The sequence below is a fragment of the Stegodyphus dumicola genome, chromosome 4 (assembly GCF_044657685.1).
Source record: "Stegodyphus dumicola isolate Sdum_Otavi_A_Nest chromosome 4, ASM4465768v1".
NCBI lineage: Eukaryota > Metazoa > Arthropoda > Arachnida > Araneae > Eresidae > Stegodyphus > Stegodyphus dumicola.
The window spans coordinates 56,563,262-56,582,931 of NC_140771.1; the positions used below are offsets into that span (position 1 = coordinate 56,563,262).

At 33.9% G+C, this 19,670-nt stretch overlaps 1 protein-coding gene across 6 annotated transcripts in view; it reads right to left on the reverse strand.

Moving 5' to 3' along the window:
• The window catches only part of Nmnat (nicotinamide mononucleotide adenylyltransferase), a 104,127-nt gene that overhangs the window by 60,645 nt on the left and 23,812 nt on the right, over positions 1 to 19,670 (reverse strand). For 5 of the 6 annotated variants that reach the window (XR_015040667.1, XM_085814920.1, XM_085814921.1 and 2 more), the window contains exons 4-6: positions 9,814 to 9,935; positions 9,481 to 9,582; positions 6,814 to 6,872 (exon numbers count right to left, since the gene is read on the reverse strand). Coding sequence is in view for 5 of the 6 variants with exons in the window: in XM_085814920.1 (XP_085671046.1) it covers positions 6,814 to 6,872; positions 9,481 to 9,582; positions 9,814 to 9,935 (283 nt within the window). In the remaining variant the exon portion in view is untranslated. Of the gene's footprint in view, positions 1 to 6,475; positions 6,675 to 6,813; positions 6,873 to 9,480; positions 9,583 to 9,813; positions 9,936 to 19,670 lie in introns of those variants that run through there. The other variant, XM_035375109.2, reaches the window with a different exon arrangement.

Sequence of the window (19,670 nt, forward strand, 5' to 3'; positions counted from 1 at the left end):
ATTTGACTAACGAAAAGATCATGCTTTGGATCTGGTGATCTGGATAGTCACTTGTGTTGAAAAATAAATTTATTTCAACAACATAGGCCAAAAATTTAGTTGATCTGCCCCCGTGAGTCCGTCGGAAGCATCGTAAAGCGTAATTTGACTAACAAAAAGATCATTCTTTTGTATTTGGTGGGATTGCCGTGGTATTAATCACAAATAGTATATGGAAAAAGGTAAAACCCTTGACAGTAAAGGATACAACGAGATGCTAGTGCATGTTGACGCTGCTATCAAGGAAAAGAGTCGAATTGAGTTCCGGCGCAGAAAGGTAACGTTCCATCAAGATAATACCATACGTGTCTGCATTCACCGGCTAGCCTCTGTACGGACTCGAAAGGGATCTTTCACCACATCCACCATATAACCCCGACATCGCACATTCGGACTTTCAGCTACATCTTGCTGGTCCTATCTTCACTTCTGCACAAGACGTCCGAAATGAGGTTGACCTGTGTTTGGACTCGGGCCACCAAGTTTCCGAGCCGAAGGTTTTGAAAAACTACCAAAAAATTGGCAGAAAAGCATAGATTTTTGGTAGTGATTACTATCCGCACTAAAGGTACTGACTGCTTTTTTTTCATAACTTTATGAAGAACGTTCGTGCTTAAAATTTTCGTTACAACCATTAAATTCTGTAATTTATGAATTCCTTCCCACTTCTCATGTATTTATCAACTGTTCTTTATGAACCTGATATTCCTACAATTATCAGCTGTACTTTATAAATCTGATATGTAGAAACGCAATTTGATTTTATGCATTTCAGTATCAAGTGAAATCTTTAAACTAATCGTTCATTATAACACTTTATGTTGTTTTCATTCAAAGCTGAACTCAGATAATGTGCCGAGGTTGAACTACCAGTAATAGGCGACTTTAGCGCTCGCCCGCTAGAATTTAGAGAGGAACTGAGTGCTAGAATTGGGTTAGGCTCTTTGAATATAGCAAAGCCACGAGGTGGCAGATAGCAGATGCTTTCGTGGAGGAAGTTTCTGAAGGCTTAGTTTAGTTTATAGCAAAGCTCCCCATACACGTTACACACGGGGAAGATTATGAAAACGCCCATGTAGCCAGCCCGTTCGCCTTGATTCGAACCCAGGTCGGAACTACCAGTGTTCAGCGATTTAACCGCTCGGCCGCGGGTGAGCCTAATTGCTGAAGGAAACTGGGTCATATTCATGTTGCACAACAGGAAAACAAACCATGCAGCCAGCTGGTTCGCCTGGGATCGAACCGAAACCAGGTCGAACTTCCAGTAATCAATATTCTTAACCACTCAGCCACTGGCGGCGCGTGGCAGAAGTAAGAGCCACAGATATTGTAGTGAGCAGCAAAAACCTCTAATACTGGCTCTGGTTACTAGTAGAATTATATATTGGTAATAATCCAATCTACAGCAATGAAATTTCGGAGCATAATTGTAAAGTTAAATACGACACTCCGATAAACGTGATAAAGATGAAAAATTTTTTAAAAAAGCAAACTTACTATGCAAATACATGTATTCATTAGTAAACATTTTATAAAATTTATTCTTAATTTAGCGTTTATGAATTCTCAGAGAATTATCTCATCGAATTATTTTTTTCTCCTCTGGTAATCCAATATAATTGATTAAATTTATGTGCTGTTAATATCTTTGCCTGTTATGTACATAGTTTTTTTTTTTTTTTTTTTTCCCGTTCAAAGTTAGATAAAACTGAACGTACGTTACACTGAAATTACTTTGTCTAGAAAGTAAGCGCTTGAGTAGAAACAGATATTGGGTTTTATTTTTAGAAGACATGAGATCGCTTTCTGTAAAGTAATGTTATAAAATTTTGAATTTGAAATAATCGTACTTCGTTTTTAGTAGCGCAGAATGATAAAGATTTAATGAGAATATAGCAAAGCACCTTTTTAGAGACGCTGTTATAATTTTGCTATTTTATTTTTTTATAGTAGGTCAAGGAAAAAGGCAGGCTGCTAAATACGGTAACAGCACATTACTCTGTTTCATATATAGCGAATCCGCTCTGAAATGAGGCACGAAGCGGTAAAGTAGCTGAACACCAGTATTTCGGTCCGAGTTTCGAATCCCGCGAAGGGACTGGTTGCGCTTTCGTGGTTTTACCCTGTGTAACGTGTCTAGGAGCCAATTTCCCTTAGAAAGTCTTCCACGAAGGCATCCTTTCCCTTAGGCAGATAGATCGTACCGGTGTTTATTTTATCAACAGTACTGGTTATTTTTAAAAATGATCATCCTAGAAAGATGATTGCCAAAAAGTATTCACTTCGCATATTTATACGTTATGCATGAATATACTCTTTTTAGTCAATCTAATATATATAAATTACTAATGCTTTAAAAAAATTCAATTTTCAATATTCTGTTTCCTATTTGTTCCTGTTCAATGAAACAGATTCATACACAGCAAATCCAAATGCATCGCTACAGGAAGATGATAAACCAGCACAGTACGTAATTACAGTTACATCCGGAAAAGAGTAGATATACATATAAATACATAATATATATATATATATTATCGTTTTTTAGGATGTATCTATAATATGTATCATTTTACTTTATTAAAATATAATATTCAATTTTGTAATTTAGGAATTTCTTCTCCCTTATCATGTATTATCAGCTTGTACTTTATAAACCTGATACCCCTTCAATTATCAGCTGTATTTTATAAACCTGAAACATAGAAACGCAATTTGATTTTATGCATTTCAGTATCAAGTGAAATATTAAAACTGATTGTTCATTATAACACTTTATGTATTCATTCAAAGCGGATCTCAGATAATGTGCCGCAAATTATTTCCACACTAAGTTTTTTGTGCAAATAATACGTCCTGCTAGTGTTTTTGTAATAAAATGCATGTTATTAATTGATTTCGAATTTTCGTTGCATCTTGATATTGCTGCCAAAAGATATTCAATCAACAATAGTATCTTTTACTACGTTTATGTGTGTGGATACATAGACCATTTCTCCGTGTACTAGAAAAATTTGATAATGATTTATCCACTTTTGAAGTAAAAAAATAATAGTTAGGAGTGTTATACGATTTTATAATACAAGTAAAAAATATATATAAAGCTCTGGAAAGTGCTAACACATATTTATGGAATATTATGGATGGTAATTTATGAAATATTATGGATGGATGAGTAAATGGAATATTATGTGCGTGCTATATATGTATACACATATCATCAAGTATAAAATCATTTATATATAATTTTTATGTCGCGATGAAATTTGTTTTCTTCCGCAAAATAACGGCAAATTATGAAACATTACGCAACATTGAAAAGCGTGATGAACAAATTTTGCGAAAAGAAATAGCGACTGCTGCACGTATCTCACAGATATCTTTCATTCAACACAAAGGTGAAAAAGTTCTATTCCTGTTCAAAACATACCCTGCAGTCTGAGTCACAGACGGAAGAAATGACAGCAGGTCTTTTGTTCAACTGAGGGGATGTGTTTTATGGCTTACTCACTTTCCCGCCAAACAAGTACAGAGGAAGGAAGCGTCGTTGCCATAGTAACCAGGCTGTAGGTAGTCTTACAGATTTGAGTCTTTATCGCTCAACGTTCGTAGCGCCATCTGTTATTAAAAATCGACATGAGAAAGGGGTATTAAACGCTCTTAAGCTCAATAAAAAAAGAAAATGCTAGTCAAACTACTCATAAAATTAGTGTTATAGATGGAAAAAACTGCTGTTTCTGATGGCACAGCGTGAAGAGGTTTGAGAAGTTTAATCATGGAACAGCTTTGAAGATGATGCCTGCTCTAGATGACCCTCCTCTGTAAACAAAAACCTATTAAAAGAAATTACTGCTGAAAATTTAAGTTGTACAGTTCAGGAACTATTAGGCAAAATAAATATTCCAAAAAGTACAATAAAAGGTCATTTGAAGAAGGCTAAGTATGTAAGCAGTTACTATGTATGGGTACTCCATACTTTAAATACAGCAAAATTTGCTTACTCAAGTTTTGACTTCGTCAGAGAGTCATTCTTCGCCAGAGAAAAAATAAAATAATTTCCTATTTTCAAATGGCTCATTAATAGAAATAAGAAGTGAATGCTACACACTAACATTACAACTGCTTATGCAATTCAATGGAAGTTTATGTTTTTGTACTGCTGCATTTATCATAAAAATAATAATAATAAAAAAAAATAAATAAATAAAGCAAAACTTTACAGATGGAGTTTTGAAATATATATATATATATATATATCTTTAAACATTCAGTAATATAATAGCTTAATTTTATTAAAATAATAACAATTTGAAAATTTGTACACTGCCGGGGGGAGGGGAAGATATTAAAAAAAAAAAAAAAAAAAAAAAAACACCCCAAAGGTTTCAGATTTTAAATTACGTCTAAAGGGGCGTTTTTTTAATGTTTTGTGTGTTACCTTTATTTATTAAATATCATTTTCTTTGCACTTAAACCAGAAAATTCAGTTCAACAGCAACATCGCAAAATAGTTTTAAAATGATCATATCTTTAGAATTTCCAATACAGAGACTCACACGCTGGAGATAATTTTTTTTTTTTTTCCTGTACAATGTTGCTATTTCTCACTTTAAAAACCTTTGAGTTTGTTAATCAAAAATTCGTTAATGTTTTACAAAATAGGAAACCGATAATAAAACAAATTCCAAATTTCAAATTTAGTCTTCCACATGCCCATATTCATAGGAGGATTATGTCTTGGTGGCTCTATGTACCGTCGTTTTATCATAATGCGAGAAGTATACATACATTTATGCAGATTTTTCATTACTTAATTTCTTCAAATATGATGCAGGACTCTAACATTTGGTGGCAACAGTTTGAAAAGTGAACCGGACATTTAAAGTGATTCAACGCAAAATCGCAAAACGAAAACAATAGTCCTTCAGGGACAAAGCCCATTTGGATTAAAAACTGATATAAAGAACAGTAGCTGATAGGTTGTCTTTTTAATAAAGTTTAAAAAAAGCAAATGTTTGGGAACAAAAATTTCTGGTAGAGTTTATTATCTGAAGTGAGAAATATCGTCTGCTACTTTTAAATTTATTCTTCTTTCAAAACACTGCATGTAAACAAGCTGAAAAAATACGAGTTGAAGGATATGTTTTTGTGCTTTCCATAGAAAAATATTTCTATTCCAGAATATTGTAAAATGCATGGTATTCAAATTTCTATGTGCAGAATAAGCAAAGTTATTAACTAGAAAGGACAAAATTGCTGATTATTACTTCTACTTGGAAATAAATCTCCATGCAAATACTTGAAAAATATATGTATTGTTTTTAATGTTAAATCATTGGTAACGAGATAAATCTGCCAATGCAAAAATCAACTACAAAGTTTTTAAATATATCTGTAGCAATAATAAATAAAATAATAAACCAAGATTTATAAACTTTAAAAAATTAAAAAAAAAAAAAAAAAAACATATAACCAGCTTTTGCCAAGGCATGTGCTTAATGCACCCCAATTTGTAGAACCCTGGATAAAAACTATTTAACAGGAGGTAAAAGGAAATACACTGTAATCCTTGATGAAACATTTGTTTGCCAAAATGAGTGCAAGCAAAAAAAAAAAAAAAAACTTATGTGTACACCACGACTTCCTTGTATGGAATATTAAATTAACCACACTTTTTCCTGCCTTTCATTTACACATATTTCCTCAAATTTCATTAAAGATATATTTCTCATTCAATTAATTCAGTTCTCACTTTGCAACAAGGCAAAAATACATAAAACTCAAAATATCTATATCAAAAATTGAAATATGTAGAAAAACATAAAACCCCAAATACAGTTAAAAGAATTTTAAAAACAATTTAAAATTAAAATTACAGTTTCTACGCAAAAACTTCCCATTAATATGGTAAATTATTTTTTGCTTTTTATTGCATTATCATATAGATTATAAATAAAAGCTTATGATATAAAAACTTTTTTAATTGTATTTTATTTTAATGTTATACATTGCATGTCTTACGAAACCATAAACACCATCCTGTGTTTGCAGAAAATTAATCCTTCTTATTTTAAACGGACAGACTCTCCGTAACAACCAGTTTCCTGCTTTTTATCTGCTTATAAAATGCTTAATAATGTTGCCATCTATAGGAATTCCTTTTGTGTACTATCGTCTTATGGATTACTACAGCCTTTTTCATTTTTTCTATAATAGCATCTCTTGTCTATGATTTTACACTAACTTTTAATCCAGAAGACATCAGCTGTTGCACAGCAACTTCATTTTTTTAATGGTTCCCACTGTGGCTTAATTCAAAGAAAAATCCCTAGCCACAGATGTTGAACCATGTCTGTTTTTAAAACAATATAAAATGTTTATCTTAATCTTCAATGAAATTGACTTCCTTTTATTTTTCAAAATTCTGGCATTGCTCAACATTTTAGAATTTATATTGTGGAATAACAAGAAAACATGTCACACACACACATAGATAATGCTAGCTGCTCACAATTTCTAACGGAATCAATACAAGTGACTAAACTGTACTGTGTAGTTTCTAAAAAATTTTCTTTCTTCCACATACCTATATGCAGATGCCAAGTACTACATATATGCAGCACATGTAGAAAATTCTAAAAAGGAAAATTTTACTGTTTTATGCATTGTTAAAATAATGTTCAGCACTTTTTAATGCATTTTTAAAATCATGGGGCAAAAAAGCTATATTAAAGAGAGAATCCAATTTATTTGGATCATGCAAACCAAACTTACCTAATATGAGTGGAACTTATTTCATTTGGAATCCATTCAGTTACAATATGGATGTTATTCTGAATGAAAAAAATAAGAATTAATTACAATTAAATAACATGTCAATGTGTAATAAAAATAATTTCAAATACTTGTTTTGCACTAATTTACAAATTTATCCTTAATTACAGAAACCGTTTTGTAACATTTTTAAAGAACACTTAAAAACAAAAATTTGGCTAGGCTTCGACATACAATCATTCAGCCGCATCAATCAGCTAACTTTTCTCTAAGGTCGACTTGACCTTAATTTAATTTATTTGTACTTTAATTTTATATATATTTTGCATTTATTTTAAGACATAGCAAATATTTTAATTCATATGCACATATGATGAAATTTTTAATTTTTGGTCTGAAAGAAAGCTGCAGTAATGGCCAGTTCATTCAGTTCTTTATTTATGACTTCATTAACAACATGTATATCTAAATTAGCTCAAGAGACACATCCATTATTCCATTCACGGAAAAAAAAAAAAAGCCAGCAGTTTTACCTGCAAGCTAAAATTCTAACTTTAATTTGTAATACAGTCAAAAGTCGTTAATCCAGACTCGTCGGGACTTCGGCGATTCCGGATTATCGATTTTTCCGAATTATAGATCATCAGTTTAAATCTGGTAAGATGGCATGCAGAAATTATAAAATTAAAAATATGAAACCGTATTTTATTAAATAAAGAACAATTATGATTTAAAGGGTATCAAAATTAAAAAAAAAAAAAAAAGCTTAATATTTATTTGTTTACTTTATTAAACATTTCTTTCAATATAAGTTGTTTAAGTTGCTTTGTTTTTTATGTGATAATACTTTCTCTTTAATTCTATAAACAGACATAATTTCTTGTTCAGTTACAAAGTTCCGCTGTTCAAGTCCTATAATTGCTGTGTCGAGAATACCGACTAGTTTGTCAATCGAAATTCTTTCGTTTTCGAAGAAAGTGACCTCTGTGTCCCTTTCTTCGGTATCGAAAGCGAATTATAATAAGGAGGCATTTGATTTAAATCATATCAAAGACGGAGTACATCAAAATGAAATACTACATTTAGTAAGCAATTATAAGCCAAATAAAATAAAAACATCTGCCCTGAAGATAAGGATAGTGCTGACAGATCAACTTCCAATTCATTGTGTGCGCCGCGGCGTTAAAGATAAACAAAATTTAGATAAACAAATGTTAAAGTTTAGATAAATAAAGGATATGCCTTTATCCATTTTTTGCAGCAATTCCACTTTTTGTTTAATGGACTCCAAAACATACTTTCACTTTGTAGATCTGTTACATATTACTAAATATAAATTGGAAATTCTATTTGACATAATCGAAAGTTCAAGCTTACTTTTATAAAATTGCTCTAACAGTCTGCAAAAAATAATAAGCCGGATCCAATTCGAAGATTAAGGAACAACGCAATCTGCAACATTAACTGAATTAGATAATTTTAGCTGAGCTTATACCGTCCGTTATACATTAAACGCGCATTCGTAAACGTGTTTTGCGCATACGCACACGCATATTTGCAGCCGTAAAGGTCTTACGCGACACATGCACAGAAAGTTTGTAGCTTTGAGGTCCGGATTATGGGTGTCCGATTTAATGACTTTTGACTGTTTCTTTAATCAGATTCCCCAGTTCTATCTTATAAAACAACACTTATGATAAAAATTTCTAAAGTGCATTATATCAAAATTAATACTTCATATGATTCTTACATAATACTATTAATGTTGCTTGTACTTACATAATAGCAAAAGTGAAAGTAAAATATTTTATTCAATTATAATTAAATCAGAACTTTAACTAAACCAATAATAACAAAGCAACACTAAACATCACTTTGATGACAAAGTGAAATAAATACTTTACTGCATTCTTTTTCTGAGAAACAGTAATTTACAATTATTAATCAAATGTGCATAGTACAATCTTCACTCTCCCATTTTGCCTGGCTAGCTTGTAGTTGCTGCTTCTTTACACCACCATAGTAATAGTGTAAGTGGATGAACATATGCCTGTAATTATGGAAAAAAATAGATGCCATTTTGCACCAATTTAGATGTATGTGTTTGTATTGAAAATGCCTTTGACAGAAATAGAAAACAGTTTCAATAGGCTTCTTCGTAAAATATTCAGCTAACAACTTCATTACATATGTTGAATCAAAATTTCATCACTACATATAATTTTAATTAATTTATATACCAATTTTACACATATTCTGAGCAAGATCACAATTAAATAATAGTAGTTAATGATGAAATGTCATTTGGTACCAAATAACAGCATAATGAAAGTGTTCCAAAATGTTTATTAGACACAGCAGTTTTTATTTTCCTGCTGAGTAAATTATTGGTAATAAAAAAATTACTCGTGTGAAATGAAAGTAATGTAAAAATAAAACTAAAGGTTTATGCAATCTAAAACAAATTATTTTTAAAAGCCATCCAAAACTGTTAACTATCTCTTTTTTTCCCTCTGGTAGAAAACTACCTGAAATCTCATAAATTAACACATGGAAGAACTATTAAAAACAGTTTTCTGCGTTAAAAATGCAATTAGATATTTGTTATGACACATATATTCAAATTTTTAGTCATTTGAAACCATAAAAAGACTTGAAAAAACTTACCTGAAATCTGGACAATAAATCTGACTCGTAAACAAACTGCTGTGGATTAGTACCATTTCTTGATATAACAACTAATCCATGCTTCCCAACAATGCTTTCAATCTATGTATTTAAAAAAAGGGAGGGGGTGTTTAATAATGAATGCTAGAATGCCAGATACATCATTCTAAATAAAATTAACTTTTTATCCAATGACTGTTTCATTAAGTATGTATTATGCAAAACAATTAAGTAACGACATGCAGCGCAGTTACGAATTTCTTTCCTTAATTAATAAAAAATATTTTCTTTAATAAGAAATAATAAGACATACAATATCAAAATTTGACTTACGTCTGATTCATCCCAAAGACCTGGTACACCAAAAGATTCGAGAAAGTCTGCACCACACAACAGCATAACGTAAACAGGCAAACTTGAATCCCAATGCTGTTCTTGGGAATTATTATTCACAACTATGTAAAAGTAAAAATAATCTTTTTAAGAAATAAAATTCCACAATTATTTTCTATTGTAGAAATTAAATAATTACCAGAAATGGCAGAACTATTATATATGTTACAACTTTTCACACTTTTAGTTGAGACTGTATGGCCAACTACCTAATCAAGAGCCCATATACACACCCTGTCAAAATAAGTAATTTACAATTTTGTTTACCAAATCAGCATTGTTTCTTCATCATTTTAAATTTCCTTACTTTGAATACATCTTCCTCGTTCTCATTCTGTTTTGTAGCCTTTCACTACTTTCTTGAGCTCGACTACCGCCATTTATTTCCCTTCTAGAAACTATACTAGTAATGTAATATTTTCTTGCTCTAAATTATTATTTTCCTTTTATGTTTCATGAACAGCCTCTCTATCAGACAAATCAGATTCACTTGTTTCAGAAGGAACAATCCAGTCTTGTTGAATATATTGGATTTAGTTTCGGTATGAAATTCTTCATCAGGTTCAGCTTCTGGTGCAGAATTATCATCAGACTTTCAGAAACTTTCAGCATCTCTTCCTTCGTTAGATATTTTCTACCAATTCTTCTAGGCGACATAATAAACAGGTCACGACAACAAAACTATCCAAATGAAGTAAAGCACATTTGTGTTTACTAAAAAATAACCTTTCTAACACAAAGAAAATAAATGCGCAGACACGTGGTGTGCAAAAATTCCAAATTCCCCCCCCCCTCCTTTGTCCCTACTCACTTTTGTGAAATATGCAGCCTTCCTTATCAAAAATACACTTGTTTATCTCTTAGCAAACTGGAAATATATAATAAAAAATCATAAAAATAATGAGAACTATATAATTTACTGGATACGGTTAAAATGACTGACAGCCATTATTCTAGGTATATGGCGAAAATAATTATTTTAAATGGGGGGGGGAATCATGTAATACTCGTAAGTTTTTAGAAAAAGTCAAAAAAAAATATCAAAGTTATAAATGAAGAATTAAAAAAGTTATGTCCAATTAAAATGGAGATGCATTCAAAATGACCATTGTCGTAATTGTTGACAAATGTTGCTCCAGACAAGGTCAGTTATAAGAGTTATATATAAGTTTTGTCAGTTATAAGACAGCGTGATAATTCTAACAAATATTTTTTATATGTCAAGCTACTATTATTATGCATGTTATATACTAAATAGAAATTGAAAATGTACAATTAGAGAGTAATGCACAATTAGAGAGAGACTGTAAGTAGAATTTGAACAATCGAACAGCTTCAAACCACAAAACATACTAAATACAAATGTAAAGTGGCACGTGGATTGCGCAATGTGGTTGCAAACTGTACTAATACGACTCCCGCATTTAAGCTACAGTTGAGATAAATCATATTACTATGACTCCCACCTTTAAGATACAGTTGAGATAAATTGTAGCACTACGACTCCCGCCTTTAAGCTACAGTCGAGATAAATCGTAGTACTATGACTCCCGCCTTTAAGCTACAGTCGAGATATATCATAGTACTACGACTCCCGCCTTAAAGCTACAGTCAAGATAAATCGTAGCACTACGACTCCTGCCTTTAATGTGTTAACATACACATTCTTTGGCCCAAGTAAGACACGAGCGCAGTGCAGTCTGCTGATGTGGGTGTGTGGTAGACATGAGCAGCGAAGTACTGCTCATCTGGTCCATGCCCTCATCAGATGTCGTCTCTCCTCCCCCCACTTTGAAAATCAATGACTTGCACAGTTTCTTTTAACACAGAATAGGCAAAACTCAAAAGGAAAGACCTAAATAACAAAAGACAGTCTTCAACAGTTGATGCTCCACACAATAATGAGCCATTGGAAGAAATAATGAGTGGCTGGAAGAAATAATTTCTAAATGTGATGATGTTTTAAGATACATCCAATTTCAATTTCTAAGTTATGTAATGTATTTAAACACTATAAAACCATAATATGCATTTGTGCACAACTATTCAATATGTCTACAAACATGTAAAATAAAATTTTAATTTGTAATTTCTGATTTTTATTTTTAAAAATATAAAATGCTTATAATAAATCTTTCAGAACAGCATCATTACAAAATCCATCCTTGTCAGACCACTTTATACACCATGGTAATGACACAAGTGCTTAAAAAAGGCAAAGTAGGCAATAGGTACAGCAAACTTAAATTGTAGTTTTTTCACTATAATCAGACTGAAATACATGCACTGGCCAATGAATTAGAAATCGAAGATCGATATCTTAATGGACCACCTTCTGCATGGATAACTGCTCTGATTAATTTGGGTATTGAGTCTACATGCTTCTAAAGTTCATTTACATCCACAGAATAACATGCACTGGCTATGCAGCGTTTTTAATCTTGCAAAGTAGATGGAAGAGGAGAGTGTTTTTGTATGCAGGTGGTGGTGTATTTAATTATGGCAAAGCACACTAGGGCTATCTGCCTAAAGGGAGGGATGCCTTCATGGAGGACTTTCTAAGGGAAACTGGATTCCAAGAAAAGATGGAAGCTGGACAGGAGAAGTTGAAAGCCGGATATGCTGAGATAAAAGTCGGATATGATGAGATAAAAGCTGGATATAAAGAGATGACAGCTGAGATCAAAGCGGGACTGAAAGAGATGAAAGCCGGACTGGAAGATAAGAAAGCCCAGCGGGAAGAAATAAATTTCGGCTAAGAAAAAGTGCGAGAGCAACTCCAACCCCTGAAAGTGGAGCTTGCAGAAGAAACTGGAGCCATAAAAGAAGATGTGAAAATGACAGAAGTGGCACCTGAAGAATCAGAGGATGAAGAAATGAAGGAAGTAGCTGTTGAAGTATCCGAGAAAGCTAATGAAATAAAGGATGAAACATCTTACGAGATTAAAGAAAGAGAACGAAAAGATGCAGAAAAAGACATGAAAGACGCTTCTCATCCTCAGGAGTCCGAAGCTGAACTGGAAGACAGTGGTAATACTGTTTCTAAAGATGAAGAAATAAACAAAGTGGCTTGTAAAGCTTCTGAATGGGAAGAAGAAATAATTCATATAAATAAAATTCCTGATTCTCAAGTGCCTGAAGTGGAAATGGAAGAAAGTGAAAATGCGACTATTAAGTTCAACGAAACCGATAGTGAAGTTACAAAGTCACAGTTAGCAAGTATTGAATCATCTGAAAGTGCATGTGATACAGAGATGGGAGAAGCTGATGTACAACTTACGCAGAGTGCTCCAGTATTGCAAAAAAATTTGCCACTTGCCACTTCGTCTCATAGTGCAGGTTTTAAACAGACAAGGACTTGATTCTAAACCTGGATACTTATGTTTGTGAAGAATCGGGCTCCGTTCACGACTCTGATGCAGAATTTGAAGCTGGATCCCAGGAAACGGGGGAAAATGAGTATGTACTAGCTGCTAAAAATACCCAGGTGAACTGTATGCATGCTGCGAATAAACTACAGAGTGGTGAACAAACTGTTTCACATCTCCCTGTGGATGAAAAGTCTGAAAGGACTGAATCTTCAGACTGTGATATGCAAAACATAAATATATCTGAGAACTGTAGTGGAAAAGCATTTGACCCGGGTATATTTTAGTGAATAGACAGATACTGAAATTAGACTCTAATTTAATATTAGATTTTAGATTTAATTTTAGATTTTAATTGAGCCTTTAATTTGTATAATTTGAAATTGTTATGTGTTTAATTTGTGTACATAACTTGTACATAGTGTAAATATTTGTTTCTTTAGTTATGTTATTTGTTTGTTAGTTTTATGTTTTGTTTGTATCGAATTATGCTTCTGACCAAGGGTTGTACTGCCCGGGACGCACAGTCCTTGGGAGGGGGCAGTGTTACGAAATGTAAAGGCGCGGTAAGATGGCTTCCCCGCACAGCAGTTTTAGGGTTGCCATAAAATGGCAAAGGAGGGCAGGGTTGCCATATTTGGTGAGAAATCGCCCATTTGGTGGCAAAACTGGCGATATACCGTAGACGGTTGGAGAACCTTCTGGAACAAATTCTTACCGGTTTAGTCCAGAATGTTCCTGAACACAAGCTGAAAGCTATATAAACCGTGCTGGTCTGCAGTCAGTAAGTGTGTCTCTCATCGAGAGTGTGTGAGCCTCGTCTAGCGAGTCAATCCCTGCGGAGTCGATCGAGTTGACAGCCGGGCAGCGAGTGCCAAGTGGGTAGGCGAGTCCACTGAAGGAGTCTATTAGTGTATCGCGCTTAGTGCATCGTCGAGAGAGCGTGTTGAGCTCCAAAAACGACTGAACTGAAGAGTCGGGAGCCGTGCTCGTGGGTCGTCAAGTGCATCGTGAGTTGTAGCGTGGAGAGTCTTGAGAGTACAAGGGGTTCCGAGAACGACCAAGCAGAGTCGGGTTCGCAAAGAACCCGACTCTGCTTGGTCCAAAATAGCATATTTAGTTACCATATAGCAAATAGCATATATTGGACTCTGCTTGGTCCTGCTTGGTGCTTGGAGACAGCTTGGTCGCAAAGCTGTCTCCACTGTGATAGCCTGATAGTATGAAGGCTGTGTTGCTGATCGTGTCAGCGTGTTTATAGTAGTTCATTGACGACTGTAAAACATGTTTTGGAGCTGTCCTGACAATATTGTCTAAATAAAGTGTGTTTCGATACTTCAGCAAGTGTCGTCGTTATTCACTCCAAATCTACGAACCCCGTATGAACATAAAGGAAGAAAATAATGCAACAACTGGTGTCAGAAGAATAGGAAAAAAACGTAACAATATAAAGTAGACGTTATTACAATAAACCATCATTAGCACAAATCCCTTAAGGGACTGAAAACTCAGGTTGATGTTAAAAAAATTCACAATAACTGGGCCCTCAAATTTTATTTTTGGGCATATTCATCATTTACAAGGACATGGGTACACATGTACTACAGTATATTAGATATAACAATAGAAAATATAGCAATAGAAAACGCAGCAATCCTACATTAATTACTGTACTGTAAATTCGCAGATAATTTTCTGAGAACACGGAAACAAAAATGCTGATTACTTCATGGCCAACTGTACTCATGGCTTCTGTAAAACTAACAATAAATTTGGATGTTGCAGCAAAACATTCTAAAGTGTCCAAGGCATGTAACACTTCCTAGTGGGAGGGCAGAATGATATTGTTCTCCTTATTTTCTTCTGATGACATTTTTGGACCTCAGATACAGCTGCTTATCAGATTTTAATGCAGCAGCACACAAGGCAACATTGCCATTTGCAGTAACAAACTATTCAAAATTAACACAGGGTTTTGCAGTGTCCTGTAGAATATTCCGTTCATCAGTGAATTGGTATTATTGTCACGATCTCACTTGCCAAAATTGCTAGTGTCTTTATGTCTCCAGGCTCTTCTTAAACAGTTCTGTATGTATAAGTTGTGATGAATAACACCTTGATCCAGTGATCCTGTCCAATTATCACAATTGTCCAAGACCTATTCTCGGCCACCATTCAACTACCAAATCAAGAATCCGCTTATGAAATGATTTTATTATGAAAGTTTTCTTATGGTGAGAGTAGATGAAAAATAAAGTACTGTTTATGTTCTTAGAATAATACAGTTTCTCGGCCTTACCAATCATCCAAGAATGGTGTTTATTACTGTCATCTGTATTACATACAAGGACAACACTTAAACGCTGCTTATCGTTGCACTTGTCATATTCTATTCCAAGGGTATTACTTGAGCAAAAATTGTAAAAATGGCCAGTTTCATCCATATTGTAGACATTCCTTTCTCTCATTTGGTCAAATTCATGCAACCAGTCGTCTGCTCCTTCTTCATCAACTTTATTCGCTTCACCACAAATCACTAATGATGAAATTGAGGAGTGTCTCTTTTGAAACCACTACAGTCAGCCAGCGAAACTACTGAAATATTGAATGCCTAAATTTTATGCAATCTCATTTGCTTTGGAATGAATTATAGTTCCACTGACATCTACTTGGAAGCATGCATATGGCTGAACTATTCTACAAAAAAAGTTTAGACATAACACTGTGAAGTTACTTAGATTTGTTCCCAGAATCCGATACAGCTGCATCAAGGGTTTTTTTTACAATATTTCAGTATTGTGGATATGCTAGATTTGCAATTCCATAATTTTTGGCAACTGTATTATTTTTCAATACACTGCGGTCCATTTCTTCCAGTACTTTTAGTTTTGTATGTATATCTATGCTCATCTGCTTCCTCTTGGCTATGACTCACTCTCTTAATGCTTGTGCAACTTAATGTTAGTTGTCACATCTTCATGCAAAACCATCATGTTCTTTATTATTTATGTCAGAGGTTCCCAACCTGACACATGAATGTGCTGAGCAAATGGGAAAATGGTTAGAGATATTGACTATCATATTGAAGGGCCTGGGTTTGAACTCTGGACAAGGCATGGATGTTTGTAAATGTATAGTGTCAGTGCGGCATGGGGGGTACTTAAGACACGCGGCAAGCTGGAAGTCTTATTAAGAGTTGGTGATAGGGAAAGAGGGGTGGGAGATCCTCAGATCCATTTCTGGGATGCTCTTCTTCAAAAAGGGCAGAATTGAGCATAAAGTCAGACTGCTACCTACCAGCACTCAAGGCTTCGACCAATGACAGACACGATCTTGCACTCCTTGCCATAATAATAATTACTTAATTCTGATTACATCGGACAAATGACAAGTGAGATTAGTAACAACAACACATGAACGTGGTCAGCTCCATGTAGAAATTATCAGTAATGGCTGAAAGTAATGAAGTATTTTTAAATGCTGATGAAAAGCTAAATATGCAGAAAGTTTAAATTTGCTACTGAATAAAATGTTAAGTAACTGTAAGATTAGTTATCTGAATATGGTGAAGCACACTAGTACTACCTGCCTAAGAGAAGGGATGCCTTTATGGAGAATTTTCTAAGGAAATGAATCTCCTATTTGGTTATGTATGGGGAAAATCCCAAAACCAACCATGTATCCAGCTCATTTGGTTTTGAAATACCAATATTCAGCAATCTTTAACTACATGACCACTGTTTGGACTACAACTGTGAAAACTGTCAAAGTGACCATTACTGAGTGAAATGCGTACAGAAGTGATGTACGTAATCAGTCGTAACTAGCCCCAATTACACTTGTCATATAACTTTACTCCTTATGCATCTCAAGTAATCTCTCACTCTCTACATATCATACAACAGCATTCACAGCCACTGCATTTTTGGTATTGTGTGAATCAAGTCAATTATGTGGTTCTCCTCTTTAGAATTGTGACAATCTAACTACAAGGAGAGACCAAAAAGTAAGGTGACAGATGTCATAATAATAATTGTATTATATATTTACATATAAATACATCACTGTCCTTTAAAGTAGTTCCTGCCATCTACAATACACTTCTGACAACGTTCATACAAGTTCTGTAAACTTTTGAAAAAGTCCTCCTTTGAGACTGTGTTAAGTTCCTTGGTAACAGCAGCTTGAATGCCTGATATGCTTAAAAATCAGTGTCGCTTTAGTGCCAATTTCAGTCGTGGAAAGAGGAAAAAGTCTGCTGGCACAAGATCAGGGAAATAAAGAGGGTGAAATGACTCCAAAACCTTTTGCTGTGCGAGGAACCATCTAACACACATTGCAGTATGAGGGCGTGCATTATCATGCAATAGAAACCACTTGCCTGATGCAGCGAGATGGGGGCCGAAAACAACAAATTCGAGCCAGGAGGTGCTTCATAACATGGCAATAAAATTCACTATTAACTGTTTGACCTTCCAGTATGTATTCTTTATGGATAATTCCCTGTACATCGAAAAAGGTAATCAACATTGTCTTAACCTTTGATTTTTCGAAACGAAACTTTCTCGATTTCGGTGATGAGGAACCACTCCACTCCATTTTGGCATTTTGTTTGTGGATCATACACAAAACACCACGTTTCATCTCCTGTGATGATTGACTGTAAAAATGTGTCATCTTTATCTGCTGCAATGACGATGTCGCCACAGGAGTCCAATCACTGCTGTTTTTGTTCATCACTTAAGTAATGAAGGACAAATGTCGCACAGAGTTACCGTTTACCCAAATCCTGCGTCAATATTGTTCGTACGATTTCATGAGGAAGATTCAATTCGTTCACCAATATTCGGATGGACAAAGGGCGATCTTGCAGCAATAACTTCCTAACTCTTTTGACATTTGTCATAATTCAGCTTGTCAACAGTCTTCCACTGCGATACTCATCCTCTTTGCTTTCACGACCTTCAAGGAAAAGTTTGAACCACTGAAATACTGTCTTGCGAGATAAAGTTTCTTCACCATACACACTTTGAAGCATTTCCAAGGTTTCCGTAACAGTTTTATCCATTTTAAAACAGAATTTCAGATTCATTTTCTGCTTCATTATGCAATGCACTAACACCTTACACATTTAAGCGACTGCACGAACAACATGAAACAAAAAACTCTACAAATGTCCCTGAACTTCAACGTTGCATACCGAAGATTATAACGTGCCAGGTCGTAGGGCTGTTCTCATTTTCGAAAGGAGGGGTGAGTCACCTTACAAGTACAAGGTGAGGGGTCTCACCTTGTACTTTGAATATGGAGCTTTAAACTAATCTGCATTCTTTTAAAGTTAGTTAATGTGTATTATTCCTTAAATAAAAAATAATTTGTTAAAATATAGATCTTCACAAAGATTGTGAAGAACATCTGTAGATAATTACTCCTATTCTGGGTTTGCATCATGCCTTCTTTTGAAGATACACTTTTCAGCTAAGTTTGAAATCTCACAATGATGAACGACTTCAATGACTTGCATAACTGCCTGATATTTTTCAAAAACATAAATTTAGTTTAGGATAAAAGAGTGATTTCATGTTTTTAAAAGTGTCTGATAAATTTGATACTATGATCAAAAAGCAAGATCTTGAAAAATCGAAAAAACTGAAATATTTGAGATGTTGTACAATTTCTTATCAGGAAAAAGGGCTTCAGCTTATAAATGACATCAAATAGAATAAAACAGCTTATTTAAAATGCCTCTAAAGTCTATTTACAGATTACTTTCCCAAGGACAACTGGATTTCGGGCATTTTATTGAAATATTTCTTTAAAACAGCCTAAAAAATATCATTCTCTGAAAAAGAACAACTTTTTGATTATATTTTTTTTTTACCTCATTACAACTCATTAATTTTATGGTATTAAACTAATATGACAATTAGATATACTGCAGGAATACTAGAGATGAGTGCAATGACTTTGTGGTTACGAAGGCATGATTTGACAAGACAAAACAGAATATTTATTAAAATACCATTTAAGGTATATAATTTAACTTGGAGCAGAACATCGCTCCTACAACATAGAAAAAGCAAACATCTCACTCCTCCGTGGCAAACATTCAACTACTCTAAATATAGCAACCTTTTCCGGAGAAGAGGCAAAATGTGCCAAGCAAGCTTTGTTGATCGTCAAACAGTCGCCAGATACCACACCCCCATCTTAATATTGTTGTTGATGCTGTTTACAAATCAATCATCAATCTGGAATCAGAAATCGAGCAACTGTTTGTGATCAGTGAGAAAAAAGGAAAAATATCTACATATACATTTCAACATTTTATACTAAAATTCAAATCTCAAATACTATAAATATTTGCAATTAAATACCTAAAATTACACATCCTTTTACTATATAAACATAGATAACACATTTTTTTAA